General features: G+C 39.2%; 1 protein-coding gene across 4 annotated transcripts in view; it reads right to left on the minus strand.

Moving 5' to 3' along the window:
- The window catches only part of KIAA0319 (KIAA0319 ortholog), a 99,214-nt gene that overhangs the window by 68,776 nt on the left and 7,704 nt on the right, over nt 1-22,734 (minus strand). The window contains exon 2 of one of the 4 annotated variants that reach the window (XM_054557289.2): nt 1,833-1,950. Coding sequence is in view for 3 of the 4 variants with exons in the window: in XM_054557288.2 (XP_054413263.2) it covers nt 16,028-16,051 (24 nt within the window). In the remaining variant the exon portion in view is untranslated. Of the gene's footprint in view, nt 1-1,832; nt 1,951-16,027; nt 16,392-22,734 lie in introns of those variants that run through there. The other 3 variants (XM_054557288.2, XM_063725387.1, XM_054557290.2) reach the window with 3 other exon arrangements.

Consider the following 22,734-nt stretch of genomic DNA (forward strand, 5'->3'; position numbering starts at 1 on the left):
CAATTGTCAAAGTGAATAATTTTTCCAGACCCTTCCACAGAAGACATTGTTTATTAGGTATTAAAGACTCTGTTGTATGTTGTTTTAATACTCCTTGGAAATACTGCTTAAATACAAGGCTTTACAAAAATTACTGGTATGAAAATTGAGGATATTTTTAAAACCCAATTAATAATGTAAAACATCCAGTATGATCCGCTTGAGGTATCCTTAAAAATTCATATATTCAAATACCATACAAGTCTAATTTATCTTGATGTTCTTAAGATGAGTAATTTACTTAAGTTTCTTACTGCAGTATGATTTTTAATAAGGTTATTATATATTTTTTTGAGACGGAGTCTCGCTCTGTCGCCAGGCTGGAGTGCAGTGGCGCCATCTCAGCTCACTGAAATCTCCGCCTCCCGGGTTCAAGCAATTCTCCTGCCTCAGCCTCCCAAGTGGCTGGGACCATGCACACCACCACACCCAGCTAATTTTTGTATTTTTAGTAGAGACGAGGTTTCACCATGTTGGCCAGGATGGTCTCGATCTCCTGACCTCGTGATCTGCCCACCTCGGTCTCCCAAAGTGCTGGGATTACAGTCGTGAGCCACTGCGCTCGGCCTGGTTATTTTTTACAGCTTATTTTCTAAAAACCCATACGAATGCAGGATAGATTTTTAAAACAACTTTTATTTTCTACAGGGTTTACTTTATTATAACTATGTCAATATTCTCACTAATGAACCACATATCTATCCTTCTCTTAAAAACTTTTGTCTTACCTCTAGTTAATAAATTTCTCATTTGGTTGCTTTCTTAGTTTTCTATATATCTATCACTATTCTTTTCCAAATATAACAATAAAACTGTAAAATGTTTCTCAGTAAGTCAAACTCATTGCTCATATTATAAAGAAATAATGATGTTGAATTAAATTAATAATAAAATGCTGAATTCAAAAAGGACTTTAAAAATTGGGGGATGTTAAAGGGATGGTCAAGTAAAGATATTTAAGCAAATTTAAAAACCTTATTACCAATATTTCATTTAAAAGTTGATATTTAATATCATAAAAGTAGGAAGGATATAATCTCATAATAAGGAACAACCATTTACACTTAATAAATGTAGTCATAATAACTAAAAAAAATACTACTAATAATAAAATGGAACCTCAAATGTCCAATATTAGGATATGATTAAACATTATTGGATATCCCTACAATGAATTGCAATGAAGGCATTTAAATGATCTAGTAGCAGAGCACTTAATGGTATGATACAATGTCTATGATACAGTATTATATGAAAAATACAGCTTATAAACAGAAAACACAGTATTATCCATGAGTGGAAAAAGTCTGGATTTCTATATCTAGTAAAACAGGAATGTGGCAAAATCTTGAGATTGCTGGGGAAAATATAATAAATATGCTTTTAAATACCTAGCTGTACTCATAAGAGAATAAAAGATATCCCCAAAGGCCCAAAACAAAGAGGGAGCTAGAAAGCAGAGCGGAAAGCTGATGGCGAAGCTGAAGCTGCCAGATACAGCACTGATTTATACAACAGAGAGACATGAGTTTCATGGATGCACAGAGGACAGAGTCAGAGCCTTGAGCTCACTCAAGGTGGGGAGTAGGAGCAAAAGTGCCTCATAAAGCCAGGAACCCTAAAGAAGTAGAACCTTGGTGGGGCGTGGTGGCTCATGCCTGTAATCCCCGCACTTTGGGAGGCTGAGGCGGGTGGATCACCTGAGGTCAGGAGTTCGAGACCAGCCTGGCCAACCTGCTGAAATGCTGTCTCTACTAAAAATACAAAAATTAGCCAGATGTGGTGGCACATACCTATAATCTCAGCTAGTTGGGTGGCTGAGGCAGGAGAATCTCTTGAACCCAGGAGGCGGAGGCTGCAGTGAGCCGAGATCGCGCCATTGCATTCCAGCCTGGGCGACGGAGTGAGACTCTGTATCAAAGGAAAATGAAAATAAAAATAATAAAAATAAATAAAAGAAATATAACCTCATTCATGAAGGGTAGACCAGAAAAAAAAATTTGGCCACTGGGCTCTGTATGCAGATAAACTTCTCCTTCAAGAATTGGCAACCACAGGTTTGCTTAACATAAGTTTGGGCTTGGCTTTTCATTACTAGTTTGGCTTAATAAACCCCAGGGGGAGAAATTAACTTGAAGTTGTCCTGAGTTGTCAGTGCCACTGGTACTTGGCAGAGGCAATTATAAATTCCTTCTGGAAGAACTTTTCTCAACCCCAGAGAGAACCTAGACAAACCAGAATTTACAATCCAAAATTACAGGCCAAGTAGAATGACTCACAGCTATAACCCCAACACTTTGTGAGGCCAAGGGAAGAGGATTGCTTGAGCCCAGGAGTTTGAGATCAGCCTAGGCAACATAGTGAGATGTCATCTCTACTAAAACTTAAAAAAAAAAATGGGGGTGTGCACCTGTAGTCCCTGCTACTCAGGAGGCTGAGGTGGGAGAGTTGCTTGAGTTGAGGCTGCAGTGAGCCATGATCACACCACTGCACTCCAGCCTGGGCAACAGAGCAAGACCCTGTCTCAAAAGAACAAAACACCCCCAAACAACAACAACAATAAAAACACACAAAAAGTACAAAACACACAGGCAACACAAAGAAAAGCAACAGGAAAGAAAGACAAGAGTATTAGGTCCCAAAGATTTCAGATAATGGAATTCTGGCATATAAATATAAAATGAGATGCTTAAAATGTTTAAAAAAAAAAAGTAGTAGTAGCAAGGTACAAGACTAAAGAAAAAAAAAAAGATCCTGGCAGATTTGAAAAATAACCAAGCACAACTTCTAAAAACAAAAAGATTTTTACTATTAAAAGCTCAATGGATGGGCTAAATAGCAGATTAGACACTGCTGAAGAGAGAATTTGTGAACTTAGAAGGTCACATTTAGGCAAAGACTTAGAAGAGATGAGGGAGTGAACCATGTGGACAGCTGAGAGGACAGAGTTCCCAGGCAGAGGGAAAAAGAAACACAAAGGCTTGAGGGGTGGAATGTGCCCGTGTATTGCAGGAACAGCAAGAAGGTCAGCATCGCTAGAAAACGGAAAGCACTAGAAGGTCAGGGTGGGGGACAATGGGAGGCTATATTATAGGTTAGTATGAAGGATCTTTGGCTTTCACCATGAGACTGGAAATGTTTCAGGATTAGCTCCCTTGAGCTTCTGCGTTGAAAAGAGAGTATAGCAGTCAAAGGCAGAAATGGAGAGACAAGTTAGCAGCTCGGCAATAATCCAGGTGAGAGGACGGTGTCTTGCACCAAGGTGGTTGCAGTGAAGACCCTGAGGAGTCAGAGCCTTGATGTATTTTAAGGTAGAGCATATAGGATTTGCTGATGGATAAGATGTAAGGTGTGACACAAAAACAAGAGTCCTAGATGACTCCGAGCAACTGGAAGAATGGGGTTGTCATTCTCCAAATGCAAGAGGTATCTAAGTGGAGCTGCTGAATAGGCCACAGGATAAACACATCCAGGGTTCATGGGAGAGAGGGCTGGAGACATAAACTGGGAGGCATCGTTGTGTAGCTGGTATTCAAAGCCACAAGACTGGTTACCACCACCAAGAGAGTGAGTGACAATGGAAAAGGAATGTTCATGCTTGAGGGATGAACTTCAGTAGAAAGAGTGAAAATGCACGAGGGGGGAAATGGCCTATTTTCAAAATATTCCATGAATATGTCTCACCTAGTCACATGCATCTGCAGAGAGACCTTAAGGTGCAAGGGGGAGAAACTTAAAATAAAACAGTGCCTTCTGATCTTGAGAGTGCCATATTCTGCTGCAGCAGGGGTGCAAATCACACTATAGCAACTCCCTGGCTGCTTCAGCCACAGCAAACCAAATATAGCTCCAGCATGACTAAAAAGTGCCGACCATCTGAAGTGACAACCACATGGATCCCATTCACTGTTCATTCTAACACTGCTGGATTAATTGGCCTAAAATCCTGTTTTGTGTTTCCTTGGTCAATAATATGCTACTGAAAATAAGTTAGCAATTTATTTTCCATATATTTTGCCAATATTGGTCGGGAGCCATGGAGTCAAGCTTCCTGAACTTGATATTCAGACATGGAAAAAGTATGCAAAACTGCTTCACAAATTTTTTTAAAAATCATTTTTGTCACCTGGACTGTGGCACTCCAGAGCTTGGTTTTAATCTTAGCTAAGAAGATCCCAAACATGAGGTCTCTTCAATTTTTATATATAAAAAAAGGAAATGCTGACTATCCATAATTGTGTTTTTGTTTTTTGAGACGGAGTCTCACTCTGTCGCCCAGGCTGAAGTGCAGTGGCATGATCTCAGCTCACTGCAACCTCCACCTCCTGGATTCATGCAATTCTCCTGCCTCAGCCTCCCAACTAGCTGAGATTAAAGATATACACCACCATGCCCGGCTAATTTTTGTATTTTCAGTAGAGACGGGGTTTCACCATGTTGGCCGGGCTGGTCTTGAACTCCTGACCTCAGGTGATTTGCCTGCCCCGGCCTCCCAAAATGCTGGGATTACAGGCATGAGCCACTGCTCCCGGCCCCATACTTGTGTTTTTGCTTTTTTTCTATCTTCAATCTTTCCCTAAAGACAACTGTATTAGTCTGCTCAAGCTTCCATTAAAAAAAAGTACTATAGAGTGGGTGGCTTAAATAACAGAATTTATTTTCTCAAAGCTCTGGAGACTGGAAGTCCCAGATCAAGGTCCGACAAGGTCAGTTTCTGGTGAGGGCAGCCACAGAGGGGGAGACTCTGGCATTTCTTCTAAGAAGTACGCTAACTCTATTGGATCAAGGCCCCAACCTTATGACCTCATTTAAATTTAATTACCTCCAATAAAGGCTTTACCTCCAAATATAGTCACAGGGGTTAGAGCTTCAACATATGAATTTTGGGGGACACAAACATTCATTCTATAATAGCACATATCCATATGCCTAGGAATGCAGCTGACTTCCTACTGCCAATTCAAAATGAGAAACAGAAACTATGTGGTATCAGCCAGGGTGGGCAAAGAAAACTGAGAAGCATACAGTTACACCTACTTCCCTTTTTGGGAGTCCCTGTCACATCCTCCTCATCCTCCCATCATCTCCCTGCCATTATGTTTCCACAAACCCAAGCTTCCAAATGAAGATGTTGGCTGATATTACTTATTTAAGCCTTAAGGTCTTATTCTTTCTTGGGACGTTAGCATTTTCATATGGAGATTCCTGAAGACAAAAAGGTTTTTCAGGTGCCTTTGACAGATGACGGTATGGGAGATATTTGGGAGATGGGTGACTATCTTATGGTTCTCTACTCATAGTTCCTTAACACACTTACTTTATTATTGAAGCTTGAGAGAAGCAGGGTGTTGTAGCAACAGACCAAGCCCCCAAGTGTTCATTAAAAAGAGAATTGAGCTCTCTAAAGAGGCAGATCATGGACACAACAACCACCATTATTCCAGGGGACATCCAGAGACACAGCCCACACAAAAAATATATTCATATTAATCTATCTGGGAGGAAATTGGCATCATTAAGAAAATCTTGGAAAGCTCAAAATAAAAAAGCTTTCTAGTTCAATATGGCAGATAGATGTACATCCAGCTCTCCTCTTTCCTGTGCATGGTCTTACTGGGGGGAAAAACTGTGACGGGAGGCAAACAGGACATAAGAACAGACAAAAGAAAATAAACCATAACAACACTGGAAAATAAGAATGGACATCGTTAATAGACCAATCATTTCAAAGAATTCCTGGAAGATAGAAAGCAGATGGCATGGCACTGACTGGAAAGGAAGAGAGAAAACTCATTTCCTAGAAAAAGGAAGAACGGCACTTTTGGTGACAGCACTGGAGAAGCTCCAAGCCCTGAGCCAATGGATGTAAAGAGACAGAACTGGCCAAGACACAATCGTTGGGGTGATCACCAAACGAAAAACAGATCTCAAGCTAAAGCCAGAGAACTGCTCTCTCAAGAGACGGAGATCTACCTCCATGGGGCCCTGGTGGCAGCGCTGGGCCTGGGAGAAAAGGAGAGTTAACAGAGTCTGCGGACACACATCTCTGCCCTGGAATGAAATCTACTTTATTCCAAAGCACCACACCTCTAGGGCAGAGCTCTCCTTCCAGTGGCTGCCTGGGGAGTGCTCACCCATTCAAACCAGAGGGAAACCTGACCAGACACCTCCCACCCATGCACTCAGATGCCACAGCAAGCCTCACATGAATCAATGAGTGGACAGCTACGTGAGAAAGCAGCCAAGTATCCTGATCAGTGGAGCCCCTCACAGATCAAAAGGAATAGGCAACCAAGGACTGCTAGACATTTGAGAAATTAAAAAAAAAAAAAAGAACATGAAAGAGAAAGGCTATAATAAACAAATAGAAGATTAAAGTAACAAAGAAAAACATTAAACCACAATTAATATCAATAATTAAAATAGTAATTAATATCTTTGGAAAAATTTGAAAGGATATTGCCTCCATAAAACAAAAATAGGCTGCTACAAATGAGGGGGAAAAATCAGAGAATAAGAAAAATTATTGGAAATTCAAAATAGGATTGTTAAAATTAAAACCTCAATGAACAAGTGGAGTAATTGTTGATAATGCTAGCAGCTAATATACATTAAGTACCTCCTACGTGTTAGGCCCAGGCTCTGTTCTTCACATTTTAAACATCCTAACATACCTAATAATCAAACTAACCCAGTGAGGCAGGTACTATTATTCTCCCCATCTCACAGGTGAGGAAACAGAGTTAAAGAGATTAATGGCTGGGCGCAGTGGTTCACACCTGTAATTTTAGCACTCTGGGAGGCCGAGGCGAAAGGATCACTTGAGATCAGGAGTTCGAGACCAGCCTGGCCAACGAATCCCTGTCTCTACTAAAAATACAAAAATTAGCTGGACATGGTGGCAGATGCCTGTAATCCCAGCTACTCGGGAGGCTGAGGCAGAAAAATTGCTTGAACCCGGAAGGTGGAGGTTGCAGTGAACAGAGATTGTGCCACTGCACTCCAGCCTGGGCAACAGAGTGAGGCTCCGTCTCATTAAAAAAAAAAAAAAAAAGAGAGAGAGAGAGAGAGATTAAGTCATTTGCTCAGACAGCTAAAAATTAGGTGAGTCAGAATTCGAAGTCAAGCTATCGGGCTCCAGAACACCTGTTCTACGTGGCTGAAGGCAAGTTACAGATCTGAAAGGCAGATGTGAGGACATTCCCCTAGTGTGCACATGAACACAAACACACACATACACACACACACACAAATACGAAGGAAAAGAAAATATGGGGCAATGTTAGAAGGCATAGGGGAGAGTCCAGGATTTTCATCGTCTAGCTAAGAGGCATTATAGGAAGAAAGAACAGAAACAATAGAGGGGAAGAAGTGAAGAAACAATAGAACAAAATTTCCTTTAAATGAAGAAAATCAGTCTTCAAATTAAAAGGGCCTACATAGTACAAGCAGGCAAGCAGGATATGTGGCCTAGACATCTTGATAAAAGTTAAGAACTCCAAAAGTTCTTAAGGACATACCCTAAAATCTTCCACAGAGAAAAAAAAAATAGGTTACCTTCAAAAGAACCAGAATCACACAGCAGTATCATATTTCTCATAGGCAATAGTGGAACAATGAGGGCAATGGAGGAATTCAAAATTCTAAGGGGGATGAAGAGGATTGGTGAATGGGTACAAAATACAGTTAGAAGGAATAAGTTCTAGTGTTTGATAGCAAAGTAGGGTGACTACAGTTAACAATAATTTACTGTGTATTTCAAAATAGCTAAAAGAAAAGATCTGGAATGTTCCCAACATAAAGAAATGATAAATATTTGAGGTGAGAGGTGATGGATATCCCAGTTATCCAAATTGATCATTATACATTGTATGCTTGTATCAAAACATCACATGTACCCCATAAATGTGCACAATGATTATATAGCCACAAAATATCCATAAAAATTAAAAATAAAAACTTTAATGTATAAAATATAATACATCTTTAAATTCTAAAGAAAAATAATTTTGAATTTCTTTGTTTCTTTTTTTTTTTTTTTTTTTTTTTTTTTTAAGACAAGGTCTCACTCTCACCCAGGCTGGAGTGCAGTGGTGAAATCTTGGCTCACTGCAGCCTCCGCCTCCTGGGTTCAAGCAATCCTTCCACCTCAGCCTCCTGAGTAACTGGGACAACAGGTGTACACCACCACACCTAGCTAATTTTTGGGTTTTTTTTTTTGGAGAGACAGGGTTTCATCATGTTGCCCAGGCTGGTCTAGAACTTCTGGGCCCAAATGACCATCTACCTTGGCCTCCCAAAGTTTGGGATTACAGTTGTGAGCCGCCATGCCAGGCCTTGAATTTCTTTATTGCACAAACTATCTTCAAAGATGTAAACAAAATCAACATATTTTTGAACATTTGAAAACTCAGAATATTATCACCTGCATACAAACAAAAAATTTTTTTGGAGGAGGTATTCCAGCAAAATGAAAAGTGAATCCAAGAAAGAATGATGAAATACATGATATATAAGAAACAATAGCAGCTAGGTGTAATGCAGAAGAAGGAAAACATTGAGGAAAAAATAGAAAATGATCTATTAGAAGATAATTGGAAGAACCTTGTGCTAGGACCTTGACACTCAGAATTCATCTGCGCAGCTTCATATAGCCCCTACCCTCATCCCCTCTAGGGAAGGGGATGGAAAGGTGAAAATTACATTTCTCAACATCCCTGTACCTAAGGATCTGAATGTTATTTAGGTTCTGCCAATGAAATGCATTCAAGTGAGATTTGGAAGTTGGATGTGAAGCCCTGACTCCCATATTTCCTTCTACATGCAATGTAATGTGGGCTGAACAATGGAACCTGGAGTGTGGTGCCACATGATCCTGTCCTATTCAAAATTTCTGCCCAGCCTTAAGAGTTGTACAATATGGTTGGGCTCTTCAGCCTGTAATCCCACCTACTCAGGAGGCTGAGAGAGGAGGATGGCTTGAGTCCAGGAGTTCAAGGCTACAGTGAGCTATAATTGCACCACTGCATGCCAGCCTGGGCAACAGAATGAGCTCCCCTCTCTAAAAAACAGAAATAATAAATAAAAGAATTGTACAATACAGTACCCCATAACTTCTGTTTTATTTTTCATTTCTATAAAATTGTCTGCCAAATAGAGTAAGAATAAAAATGGTGTTAGGAAAATTGCTTTTCAGATAAATGACAAAATTAGAATCCCAACTTCATACCATATACAGTATAAATTTACATGAATTAAAGGCCTAAATGTGAAATGCAAAGCTTTAAAACTATTAAAAGTAAATGTAGCAGAAATATCTTTCTAACCACTGATCAGGGATGGATTTATTAACAAGACCCAAAAAGCAAACATTATAAAGAATTTATTTAAATATATATATGTATATTCATTCTCAAATATTTATTGATACAACTTGATAAACAGAGTCTATGGAAATCCATAGCTAACATCATATATAATGGTGAAAGCCTGAAAGCTTTGCCCCTAAGATCAGGAAGAAGACAAGGATTTTGTTCTCACCACTTCTAACCAACATTGCACTGGAAGTTCTAGCCAGGGCAATTAGGAGAGAAAGCAAATAAAAGCATCCAGATTGGAAAGGAATGTGTAAAACTACGTCTATTTACAGATAACATGATCTTGTATATAGAAAAGCCTAAGGAGTCCACAAAAATATGACTAGAGTTCAGCAAGGATGATATGAAAACAACATACTAAAGTCAATTGTATTTCTACACGTTAGGAATGAATGAGCCGAAAATAAAATTAAGAAAATAATTCTGTATACTAACATACTAACAACATCACAAAGAATAAGTACTTAGGAATAAATTTAACAAAAGAAGTATAAGTCTTGTATAGTGGAGACTGCAAAACATCATCAAAAGAAGTAAAGACAACCTAAACAAATGGAAATAACTCAAATGCCCATCAGCTTAAAATGGATAAACATATCATGGTATTATATATCTATCTGGTGGAATATTATTTGGCAATAAAAAAGGAATGGCATATCTACTACATCATGGATAAACCTTGACACCATTATGCTAAGTGAAAGAAATCAGACACAAGGACCACATTTTGTACCATCCCATTTACATGAAATGTCCAGAATACACAAATCCATAGAGATAGAATGCAAATCAGTGGCTGCTAGTGGTGGGAAGGAATGGCATGTGACAGACTGTTTAAGCATCTGAGGATATTTTAGAAGTGGTGAAAATGGGGCCGGGCTTGGTGGCTTGTGCCTGTCATCCCACAACTTTGGGAGGTCGAGATGAGAGAATCACTTGAGGGCAGGATTTTGAGACCAGGCTGGTCAACATAGCAAAATCCTGTCTCTACTAAAAATACAAAAATTAGCTGAGCGTGGTGGCACACACCTGTAATCCCAGCTGCTCAGGAGGCTGAGGCACGAGAATCGCTTGAACCTGGGAGGTGAAGGTTGCAGTGAGCGGAGATCGTGCCACTGCACTCCAGCCTGGGCAACAGAGCAAGACTCGCTCTCAAAAAAAAAAAAAAAAAAGTGGTGAAACTGTTTTGAAATTGATGGTTGGATAACTGTGAATATACTAAAAGCTACTGAATTTTATACTTTAAATGGGTAAATGTTCTGATATGGGAAATATATCTCAATGAAGCTAATATTTTAAAAAGAAAATGTATTGAACACCTACATTTGCAGGGCACTATTCTAGTTTGTGAGGATATAGCAGTGAATAAAAAGGTTCCCTTTGGGAGTTTCCATTCCAGTGGAAGGTCCACATAAATTGTCCCAAGATACCCAAGGAATTTTGAGGTTTTATTGTGCAATTAGTTTTGGTAAACTGTGTAGAATAATGAAAAAGAGAATTTCCAGAAGCTAGGTGGCTTCTGGAACAAAAGTTCCAATTTGCAGGAAGGTAATAAGGTTATTTACAGAAATGGCAAATTAAGACCTAGGTGCCAAACTCCAGCAACATTCTAGAGTGAGTTATTGAACAGATAATTCATGAGCACTTCACAAAGGCAGTAGTGACCAATTCATAAGTGTGGTCTTACAAAAACAGGGCAGGCCAGCAGAACTCAATTGTTTTTCTTTCTACTTTTCTATATTTTCCAAATTTTCCATAATGATAACACGTAATATATCTTAGTAACAAAAGAGGACTTCACGTACTTTTTAGATGGCTATTGTTCCCATGTTGTTAGATCAACAGAATGCTGTTAAGAATTACGGGCTGGCAGGCTCTCCCAAGACATACTTACATATACAGTGCAGAAATGTGCTGGGGATGATGTTACAATTAGAGATCACTGTCAACAGGCGGTAATGTGCTACCTGGTGACCTCCTGGTCAAAATTTCTACTAAGGACTTAGTGCTCAGTCATAGCCATGGAAAGAATGAATTGGGAGGGAAAGTGGTTAGGTCTTAGTGAGCATTTTCCCTCCCTCCCTTCCTTCCTTCCTTCTTCTTTTCCTCCCTCCTTCCTTCCTTTCCTCCTTCCCTCTCTCCCTTCCTTCCTTGTTTTCTTCTGAAAGACATGATTATGGTCTGATAAACAGAGGTCAGAATTAGGGAACAAATGATATAGTGAGGAATTCACAGCAAGGGCCTACCTAGGTCATGAGCTGTGGCCCTAGCAGAATGAAGAAATGAACAAGATGTGTAGCCTGAAAACTGGAATTTACCTCAAGCACCAAAGGAACCTTCCGTACTCCATAAATGGAAAAAGAGGCCAGGACTTCCAGCAATCTTCTTGCTGGTTTCAGTTCAGGGACTAACATTATGATCTTAAAAGTACAGATAATTATCTAATGAACTGTTAATTAATACACAGAAGACAATCTAGAAGAGGAATATTTGTGTGTATCATTTATATTCACTATTCAAAAATTATTAAATTACTCAAATAACAGCATAAATGTTCACCAGAAGAATGCTGAAGACATGTCCTGAATGTAGGAGCCTCCTTTCAAATACTGCTTATTCTAGGGCAAAATGAACTGAGTAATTGTGCTAATGAAAAGTTACACATTATTCATCATTGCTTCCAGGTTTTATATTATTTCAAGCACACGTAGTGCTGGAAAGCATGTCCTAATAATTAGAGAACAAGGGCAATAAAAACATCCTATAATGGCATTTAGCTTCCTAAATCACCATATTTTAAAAAATCTAAACTTCCTAAATAAGTAAATTTGTGGACTAATGCTTTTATAGACCTTGTTTTAGAATAAGTACTGGTTAGAAATGTCAGGTATTATAATTTTCCCACCTTTTAAAAAATTTTGTTGCTTTCAGTTCAATAATTTTTCTAAGGAACCTTATGTTTTTCTGTTTTCTAGCCTGTAAGTTCTCTTTAAAGTGTTTTTATTTTAATATGTCACATTTGATTCTGTAAGAATTCATGAGACACACTTGTAAGGTTTAAAATGCAAGTGCCCTGTGGGTTTTTAAAAGATCTGACCAGGTCTAGAACACCTGTCCATTTCCATTCCCACATCAGGTTCTCACTGCAGTGCTTTTTTCTTTTTATTAGTTTTTAATACAACCCTTGCATTTAGCATCTGAATTAGTTTCCTAGGACTACTGTAACAAAGTACAGCAAACTAAGCACCAGAAAACAACAGAAATGTTTTGTAGTCTCCCACAGTTCTGGAAGCTGGAAGTCGGAAATCAACGCATCAGCTGGGCCATGTCCCTCTGAGAGTCTGATCAGAATCCTTCTTTGTCCCTTCCTAGCTTCTGATGGTGGCCGTCAATCCTCAGCGTTCCTTTCCTTGCAGCTGCATCACTCCAATCTGTCCCTCTATTGTCACATGGAGCTCTCCTTGTGTGCCTCTGGGTCAAAATTTTCCTCTTATAAGGGCACCAGTCGCAATGGATAAAGGGCCCTCTCATAACCTCTTCTTGATACCATCTACAAAAACCTTATTTTTATGTAAGGTCACATTCACAGGTATTGGGGGTTAGGACTGAACGCATCTTTTGCGGAGACACCACGCAACCCATAACACCATTGTTTGTAATTTTCAAAAGAAAAACTTCCTGAAAATTGCCTGTCCTGTCCCATTAGCGACTGCATGAAGTACCTAGAGCAGACAGCATTTTCTAAGTTTAAGGTGAAAAACGCCATCTACCTTATAGTGAGACAAAATAACAACTCGAGGCTTTAGACACTAGGGGTTTTCTTTCATCTCTGCCCAAAGGAAGTCAGCCAATGATGGAGTCAATGACAGTCGGGCGCAGTGGCTCACGCCTGTAACCCCAGCACTTTGGGATGCCAAGGAGGGAGGATCATGAGGTCAGGAGATCGAGACCATCCTGGCTAACATGGTGAAACTCCGTCTCTACTAAAAATACAAAAAATTAGCCGGGTGCGGTGGCGGGCGCCTGTAGTCCCAGCTACTTGGGAGGCTGAGGCAGGAGAATGGCGTGAATCCGGGAAGCGGAGCTTGCAGTGAGCCGAGATCGCGCCACTGCACTCCAGCCTGGGCGACAGAGTGAGACTCCGTCTCAAAAAAAAAAAAAAAGAAAAGAAAAGAAAGAAAGCTCAGAATACATGAAACACCCATCCCAGCATAAGGTACTGTACAGCCAAAAGTGATGGGTGTGGAATGGTGAGGCTTTTTCATGGCTGCTACCTTTTTTTTAAATAAAAAGACAAAATGAGTTATGAAACAAACCTTGTGACTGAAACGTTGCTGTCCCCATGGCTGCTGCTTTATATCTGAGATAAAAGTTTTAATGAAGGAGATTAGTGTGATTTTCAAAATTATATATTACAGAATCTTGGAGAGGTACACCCCAGGAGAAATGTTCTTTTATTGGCTGCATCTCTCTGCCTGGGCTCTAGCACACTGCCTGAATGGAGGCTGAGTGAATGAAATAAATCCTTCTTTAAATAGCGTGACAAGGCCGGGCCCGGTGGCTCACACCTGTAATCTCAATACTTTAGGAGGCTGAGGTGGGAGGCTCACCTGAGGTCAGGATCAGCCTGGCCAACATGCCAAAACCCCATCTCTACTAAAAATACAAAAATTAGCCGGGCATGGTGGCGCATGCCTGTGATCCCAGCTACTCGGGAGGCTGAGGCAGGAGAATTGCTTGAACCTGGGAGGTGGGGGTTGCCGTGAGAAGAGATTGTACCACTGCACTCTAGCCTGGGTGACAGAGTGAGACTCTGTCTAAAAAAATAAAACTAAAAATAGCGTGACAAAAACTTACATTAAAAAAAATTGCTGGGTGCAGTGGCTCACACGTGTAATCCCAGTACTTTGGGAGGCTGAGGCGGGCAGATCACTTAAGGTCAGGAGTTCGAGGCCAGTCTGGCCAACATGGTGAAACCCTTCCTCTATTAAAAATACAAAAATTAGCCAGGCATGGTGGCATGCGCCTGTAATTCCAGCTACTTGGGAGGCTGAGGCAGGAGAATTGCTTGAACCCGGGAGGCAGAGGTTGCAGTGAGCTGAGATCACAGCACTGCACTCCAGTCTGGGTGACAGAGCAAGATTCTGTCTCAAAAAGAAAAGAAAAGAAAAGAAAACAAAAGAAGGAAAGAAAGAAAGAAAGAAGAAAAAAAAATTACATTAAAAAATTAGTCATTATACATTGTACATTCCTAGAAAAAAATTATAAACAAATCATGCCAACAAATGGCTGCTTTTCTTCTTTTAGATTCTCATTCCATTCAATTGTGTGTGTATATATATAATATATATATACTTTAGCACAGCTATCATCTTAGAGTTGTATAATTCTTACTTTCATTCAATATTTTATCACAAAAATTATCCTTCATTGTTATATTTTTTATAATTTGTTTACAACATTCCATTGATTATTACAATTTACTTCATCATTTCTTTGTTTTCAACTTGGGATGTTTATAAATAATGCTGGAGTGAAATGCTTCTGCAGGCTCAGAAAAGGGCAAGTTGCAGCTTTTGTATCTGAAGGGAATGGAAACAGCCCAAAGAGGGCCTCTTTCAGAGATCCAAACAGATTGTCTGCATAGCATTGTCCTACAGGCTGTTAAGAACGAGCTGTATTTATAGGTTGTCCCATTTATGGTTTACTGAGTGAGGAAACTAAGCTGGCAAAGCCCTGCTTTTTGGAGCCAGTGAACTCACAAAAGATGCAGCTATAATGTATTTCTAGTTCAATTTAGCCGGTGGGGCAGCTAGGGAAGTTCTCTTCTTTTATGATTCCTCTTTCCTTGCCGTATCAGCCACTACTCTGACAAAACCTGTCTTTGCTAAGGCAGCCTTCAGCTTCAGTGGTGAATGCAGGCCATGGGTCTACCTCCTGAGCACCTCTCCAGAGTCATAGAAACAGCGCTAGAAAGGAATGAGGGGATTTCCCACTCATTGGGAGGGTCAACTTGATAAAACAGATAAGAGAACAATTCAAAGGAGCAGTAGGTGGCATGTAGTGAAGGAGTATACGTTGGGAGAAAGAAATGGTAAGAAACAAATATGCACCAATTGCTATGGTAACTTTTACCATCTTTTCCACGGTCTTAGATTAATGCACTGTCTTACAGCCCTTGTATTAAAACATAACACCACAGTTTTCTACTCCTGGAAACACTGTCCCTACATTAGGAAAAACAATTTTAGAAGGTGAAACCTTGAGTGTACACCATGTCGCTTTAAATAGTCCCCCTAATTATGGAAACAACTTAGCTTTCAAACGGCTCAGCACTTTTATTTCTCCCTAAATTCAATTCTTATCTAATGAGGTCACCACTGCTGTCTAAGTAAGTAGGTGCTTTACCTTGTGCTATGGTAAGTACATTATCACCTTTAGAAAACATGTCCCAAGGAAGGCTAGAGAAAGTGCAGACATCCCTGCCAACGACTGTGCAGCCTGCCCAGCCAGGGCTCCGCTCTCTCCAGGCCAGAGGCTGGATGCTTTGTATGTCAGTGAAAATAAATCTGCTTTGTGCCAAATTCTGAAGACAGCTGGTGATTACTAACCTTTAGTATCCGGCAACTGTTCATAAACCTGAGATTGTCCAATCTTTCAATTCTTATCAGCAGACCTATGATCAGCTAGAAAAAAGTTTTCCTTCAGAATTTAACTTTCAGGCATGAAGTAAATAATTGTTTGCTTTTTCCCTATGAAGGAAGAGGAGCAAAATGCAAAGAGAGTAGAATATTGTCAGTTAACAATCTATGCTATTAATAACCAGGAAATAAGTAGTTTATAATATTCATCATCGCCATTATCAAAATAATAGTCATTTATAATAGTTCTTTGTATCACAAGGCAATTTTACATATATTGTATTAGTTGAGCATCCCAATACCACCAGAGGTAAGACAAATATTGTTATCTCCAACAGGTACATAGAATATTCTAGTTGAATTGGTTGAAGCTCTGTGGCTCACCATTCAGAAGTTAAGTTTCCAGTTTCTCCAAAACAATCTTCTAAGTATCAATGAGTAAGGAATATAAAAGATGAAAATGAGTCTGGTCTTTCTTAATTTCAGCACTTTCTCTCGCCAAAGCAGTTGATAAATCATTCATGAGGCACACTTCTCCACTCCTTACTGCCTGGGCCCGGGGAGTGGTACAGAAAAGAAAGCAGTTCTAAAAGTAACCTGCAGAGATGACTTGCCTAGCTGCTGCTGCACCTACAAAACGCTCTCAAACTGCAAAATCCTCATCAACAAAAGAAGGAGATAAAGTGAAGGAAATAAGACAGCACATGCAGCTAGATGCCAAGTCAACAAAGTAAAACTCTGGCAGTTTTTCATACTGTTAGTCTATGCTCTGACTTTCTCCACTGAAAGTGGATAAACCTGTGCCAATCAACACAGAGGATTACTGATAAATTTACTGGCAACAGAGATAATGCTTTACAATTGCGGGATAAAATGACTCCCTATTAGGAGATCAAGTAGAATTAAGGGAAACATAATCCAGCATTGGTTTTTAAACACAAGAAGGGCATTCTTGAGGAATGGGGAGGAAGCAGTTTCTGTGGGGCTCTAAAGGGAGGGCCAGGGACCAGCTGGGAGAAAATACAGGCAAGGAAGATATTCCAAACACTCCTTTTTCAACTTCCTAGGAATCAGATTATTGGGGGAGCTGCTGGAAAGATAATACAAGATTTTTTTCATACTCAAACCCATCAAACTAGTAAAAAAAAAATCAGCATTGCAGTAACACTGCGAGGCTGGTGAAGGGTTAGCAAAGTTCTCAGAAGGAACAGTATCTCTATATGCAGACAAATATACAGGTAGAAGGTGCACTAATCAGGGAGATCCCATTCCCAGGCAGGACCAAAAGCATTCCCAATACGCAAGCGGACTTATGGCATGACAGAGAAGCTCTTTATTTATTTATTTATTTATTTATTTATTTTTATTATTATTATTATTATACTTTAGGTTTTATGGTACATGTGCGCAATGTGCAGGTAAGTTACATATGTATACATGTGCCATGCTGGTGCGCTGCACCCACTAACTCGTCATCTAGCATTAGGTATATCTCCCAATGCTATCCCTCCCCCCTCCCCCCACCCCAGAGAAGCTCTTTTTAAACATAATCATAAAACTGTACTGGGAAAGATAATTAAAGATATGAATAAAGGGAACGTGAAACCTCATTCAACTTGGGAGGACAATACATAGTAAAGATAACAATATGTTAGGTTAACAGAGAAACAAAGAGTGAATTGAGGGCCAGGCTCAGTGGCTCATGCCTGTAATCCCAGCACTTTGAGAGGCCAAGGCAGGAGGATCACTTGAGGCCAGGAGTTTGGGACCAGCCTGGCCAATATAGTGAGATGCTATCTCTATATTTAAAAAAAAAAAAAATAGAAGAATGAATTAAAACTCAACAGAATGCTTTAAAATACTTAATGAAATTTATTTGAAAACATAAACTGGCAAAAATATGAAAGGATATTTGGGAAATGAGAAGAAAAGGTAATGATAGATTTAATACTTATTAGAACAAAAAATTATTAGATCAAAAAAATCTTCTAAAATGTAAAACGCCAAATGACTTTTTACTTGGACTTATTCTACAACAAACTAGGAATAATAAAACTACAGCATGAGAATTACTACTTAACAAATGCTGTCATGACAACTGTATACTACCACTAGAAAGAAAATTTACTTGGATGTTCAAAAGCCAAACAAAATAATTAATGTGAATAGTAAAGAAAAAAGAGGGAGAAGAAGGGAAATACAATATTAGTTTCAAACACAGGAACAAAATTATTTTGGATCAATTAAGGAATTAGATATTATCAAAGGCAAGATAAATAAACACAAAAAAATAGTCAAGTTCCGCAGAGTAAAAAGTAGCATTCTCCAAATAGCATTTATTTAACACCTGTCATGAAGGAATGAAAGTGCTAAATGTTAGAAATACAGAGATGAATAAAGCAGGTTTGACAGAACTTCTACCAGCCTGGCAGACTAACACACGGAGCCTCCTTTCAACCAACACATGGCCAGGCAGAATAAAATACAAGCACACCTTGAAATACACACTACCTTGATTCAAGTGCGTTCTACAACATGTCTTATTTAATCTACTGTAGTCTCTTTTTGTGTCGTGTATTCTATGTACTAGAGAAAAGTTTGACCCATAACGGGTGACAAAAGATGTACAAGTAATATTTCCAGACCTATCAAAACCAGAGAAAGAGCATCACAATGAATATTAAAATGTAAGTTTTAATGTGGCTCAAAGTGCGTATTTTCATGGGAAATAGTCAAGAAGCAAACAGTAAATATCAGCTGATATAATAGGCAGAATTCCAAAATGGCCCCACAATTCTGACACCGTGTTAGTCCCATGATTACATTATAGTAGATAGCAAAAGGGATTTTGCAGATATAATTAAGGTTACTAAACAGTTGGCTTAAAGATAGGGAGACTGTCCAAACAGTCCTAACTGGTCATATGAGCTGTAAACCAAAAGGTTATCTAATACAGGTCTCAATCAATTTAAAAGTTTATTTTGCCAAGGTTAAGGATATGCCTGGAAGAAGAAAGAACAAAATCACAGAAATAGTCTGTGGTCTGTGTGTTTCTCTGAAGATGATTTTGAGAGCTTCACTATTTAAAGGGGAAAAGCTGGCTAGAGGGGAAAGAGGGAGGATATGGTAATCCACATGTTCCAAGGGAAAAGAAACATGTAAGGGAACAGTCAATGATGTATTTCTCTCAAGCTCTGCAAATCAGCACTTCACACAAGATAAGGTGAGCTTAGAGCAGCTACCTGTGGAGATATTTAACTTTTTATCTGTAGCTATCTGCTTAGGAACAAAAGGAAAGGCAGTTTATTTTCTTTCTTTCCTTTTTTTTTTTGAAATGGAGTTTCGCTATTGTTGCCCAGGCTAGAGTGCAATGGTGTGATCTCAGCTCACTGCAACCTCCACCTCCTGGGTTCAAGCAATTCTCCCGCCTCAGCCTCCTGAGTAGCTGGGATTACAGGTGCACGCAACCACACCCAACTAATTTTTGTATTTGTAGTAGAGATGGGGTTTCACCATGTTGGCCAGGCTGGTCTCGAGCTCCTGACCTCTGGTGATCCACCCGCCTTGGCCTCCCAAAGTGCTGAGATTACAGACATGAGCCACCACACCTGGCCAGGAAAGGCAGTTTCTTGTAGGACTCAGCTTTTGGCTTAATTTTTTTTTTTTATTTCAGCATAGTGAATTTCTGTCCTGAGTTTTTGTTTTCCTTTCAGAGAACCCTTTAAAAGCAGAGTGTTCTCTCCAGCTGATCATAGAAGGAGAAGTCAGAGAGAAGTTATCCAATATGAGAGAAATCTTCCATTCCTGGCTTTGAAGATGGAGGGGTCCATGTGGAAAGAACCCAAAAGCAGCTTACAGGAGAGCTGAGAGTAACCCCCAGTGGATATTCAGCAATAAATGGGGACATCAGTCCTACAACCCCAAGGAAGTGGATTCTGCCAACAACCAAAATGAGCTTGGACACAGATTCCTCCCCAGAGCCTCCAGAGGAGACTGCATTCAACTGACAACTTGATTTGGCTCTAGTGAGACCCAAATAAATGCTAATAAATGGGTGTTTTAAGCAACTAAGTTTATGGCAAGTTGTTCCACAGCAATAGCAAACTAATGCAACAGGCAAGTGGGTAGGCATCTTCTGACATTATGAAATACTATGAAAGACTAACAAACACCACTGCAGCCTAGAACGACTAATGAATCATGTAAATAAGGGCTAAAAGAAACCAGAGGCATGTCAATGACAGACTGAAAACAAATGGAAGAAAGATTGCCAAGATATGGCTCTTTATGGGGACTTTGCTTTAACAACCTGTGGAGTATTAATTTACAGCTTCCATTTCCAGGATAAATGGAACATATATACACGCAACCACAAAACACTTTGAATACATACCTAAGCCCCAAAGAAAGGGAATCTCTAGGTGTCAGAGTTCCAAGAAAAACCAAAGCCAAAACAGATATCAACAGATGACATTGTGAGTTTCCCACAGGATTTTAGGATCTGAACATAGGCCCTAGCAGCAAGCACTGGGCATTCAATGGCCACTTTGGAACAGGATGTACAAGGGGTCTTCAAAAAGTTCATGGAAAATGCAAATTATGAAAAAACTATGAAGAGATTTCAATTTTTTTGCACCAAAATGAACTTGTACTAGCTTGTTATAACTTGTTTGAACAGGATCTAGTTTGAGGCACTAAGAAGAATAAGACATCAGTTTTAAAACAGCCCCTATTAGAGCAACATGAATTCTGTGAAAATTGAAGCAAGAACAAACATCAAATTTATGATGAAGCTTAAGTAGTAGTAAAATCACTGATACTTTACAAAAAACTCTATGAGGACAATGACCCAAATAAATCAACAGTTAACAAATGAATAACTCGTTTTAAAAATGGATGAGATGATATTGAAGAAGCAGCCCACAGCAGCAGATCATCCACATCAATCTGCAAGGGAAAAGGTCATCTTGTTTATGCTCTTATTTACTTTCCTTTGTAAAAAAATTTTTTTCTTTTTCTTTTTTTTCCTCAGAGAGTATTGTTCTGATCATGCCCTAGTTGAAGAGAACAGATAATAAACAGCAGAAACAATAGCTGACACCATAGACATTTCAACTGGTTCAGCTTGCACAATTCTGACAGAAAAATTAAAGTTGAGCAAACTATCTACTCCATGGCTACCAAAACCAGAGTGCCCAGATAAACTGCAGACAAAAGCAGAGCTTTCAATGGAAATTTTAAACAAGTAGGATCAACTTCCTGAAGCATTTTGTCAAAGCTTTGTAACAGAAGATGAAACATGGTTTTACCAGTACGGTCCTGAAGATGAAGCACAATCAAAGCAATGGCTACCAAGAGCAGGCAGTGGTCCAGTCAAAGCAAAAGCAGAGTGGTCAAAAGCAAAGGTCATGGCAACAGTTTTTTGAGATGCTCAAGGCACTTTTCCTGTTGACTTTCTGGAGGACCAAAGATAACATCTGCTTATTATGAGAGTGTTTTGAGAAAGCTAGCCAAAGCTTTAGCAGAAAAATGCCTGGAAAAGCTTCACCTGAGAGCTCTGCTCATTCCTCTCATAAAACAAGGGCAATTTTTCAAGAGTTCCAATGGTAAGTCATTAGGCATCCACCTTACAGTCCTGATGTGGTTCCCTCTGTCTTCTTTTTGGTTCAAGAATCTTTAAAGGGCACTCATTTTTCTTTAGTAATGTAAAAACAACTGCATTGATGTGGTAAATATCTAGGACCCTCAGTTCTTTGGGGATGGACTAAGTGGCTGTTATCATCAGTTACAAAAGTGTCTTGAACTTGATGGAGCTTATGTTGAGAAATAAAGTTTATATTCGTAATGTTTTTTATTTCCATTTTTCTATGAACTTTCTGAAGTGCCCTCATATGGCCTTAGGACACAGGGGCAGAAGAATGGGACTGAGTTCAACTGATGAAGGTAAGAGCCTTGAAGAATTGGTCCAAGAAGGATCCCGCCTATCAGCTGAGAAAGGAAGGACGTTTGCCATTTATGCAGATCCTTGAGTTAAAAAAAAAAAAAAAAATCTCAAGGGAAATCAGAACCCCAGGTCTACTTGGTAGAATCCAAAGTTTACCTTCATAATGTGGGAGCACAGCTGAAGAAACTAATGAAAAAACTGGCTGAGCGCTAGGTAGAAGCATTGCAAAATCTGTCTAGAGGTATACTTCCCAACACAGAGCACACAGAACTCCACCAGAAAAGCAACTCCCACTGAAGACAAGTCACCTTTAAAATATGTAATACATACTAGGGAGCAAACCAATATAAAGGAGAGGTGGCAGATGAAACAAACAGAAGCAAGAACTGAAAGTAAAAGAGTATCAAAGAGACAGTAAAAAATAAGTATGTTTGAAGTGGTAAAAGAGACTAAAGTAGGGAGAGGAGACAAAAATCATTATAAAATAACAAAATAGTAAGATTTTTTAAGGGTATACTTTAAAATACCTATATCAAAAGTTGTGTGATTAGAAATAAAGCTACTGAATTTTAAAATCCAGTGAACTAAAATGGGAGCTATATCTGTGGAAATAACCCAAAATGCAATTCAAGGAAATAAAAAATTGGAAAATGCAAACAAATAAGAGCTGTAAAGTAATAAATGGTCCAACAGACATCTCCTGATGGCTTCAAAAGGAAATAATAAAAAGAAA

This window comes from Pongo abelii, chromosome 5 (genome assembly GCF_028885655.2).
Source record: "Pongo abelii isolate AG06213 chromosome 5, NHGRI_mPonAbe1-v2.0_pri, whole genome shotgun sequence".
Classification (NCBI taxonomy): Eukaryota; Metazoa; Chordata; class Mammalia; order Primates; family Hominidae; genus Pongo; species Pongo abelii.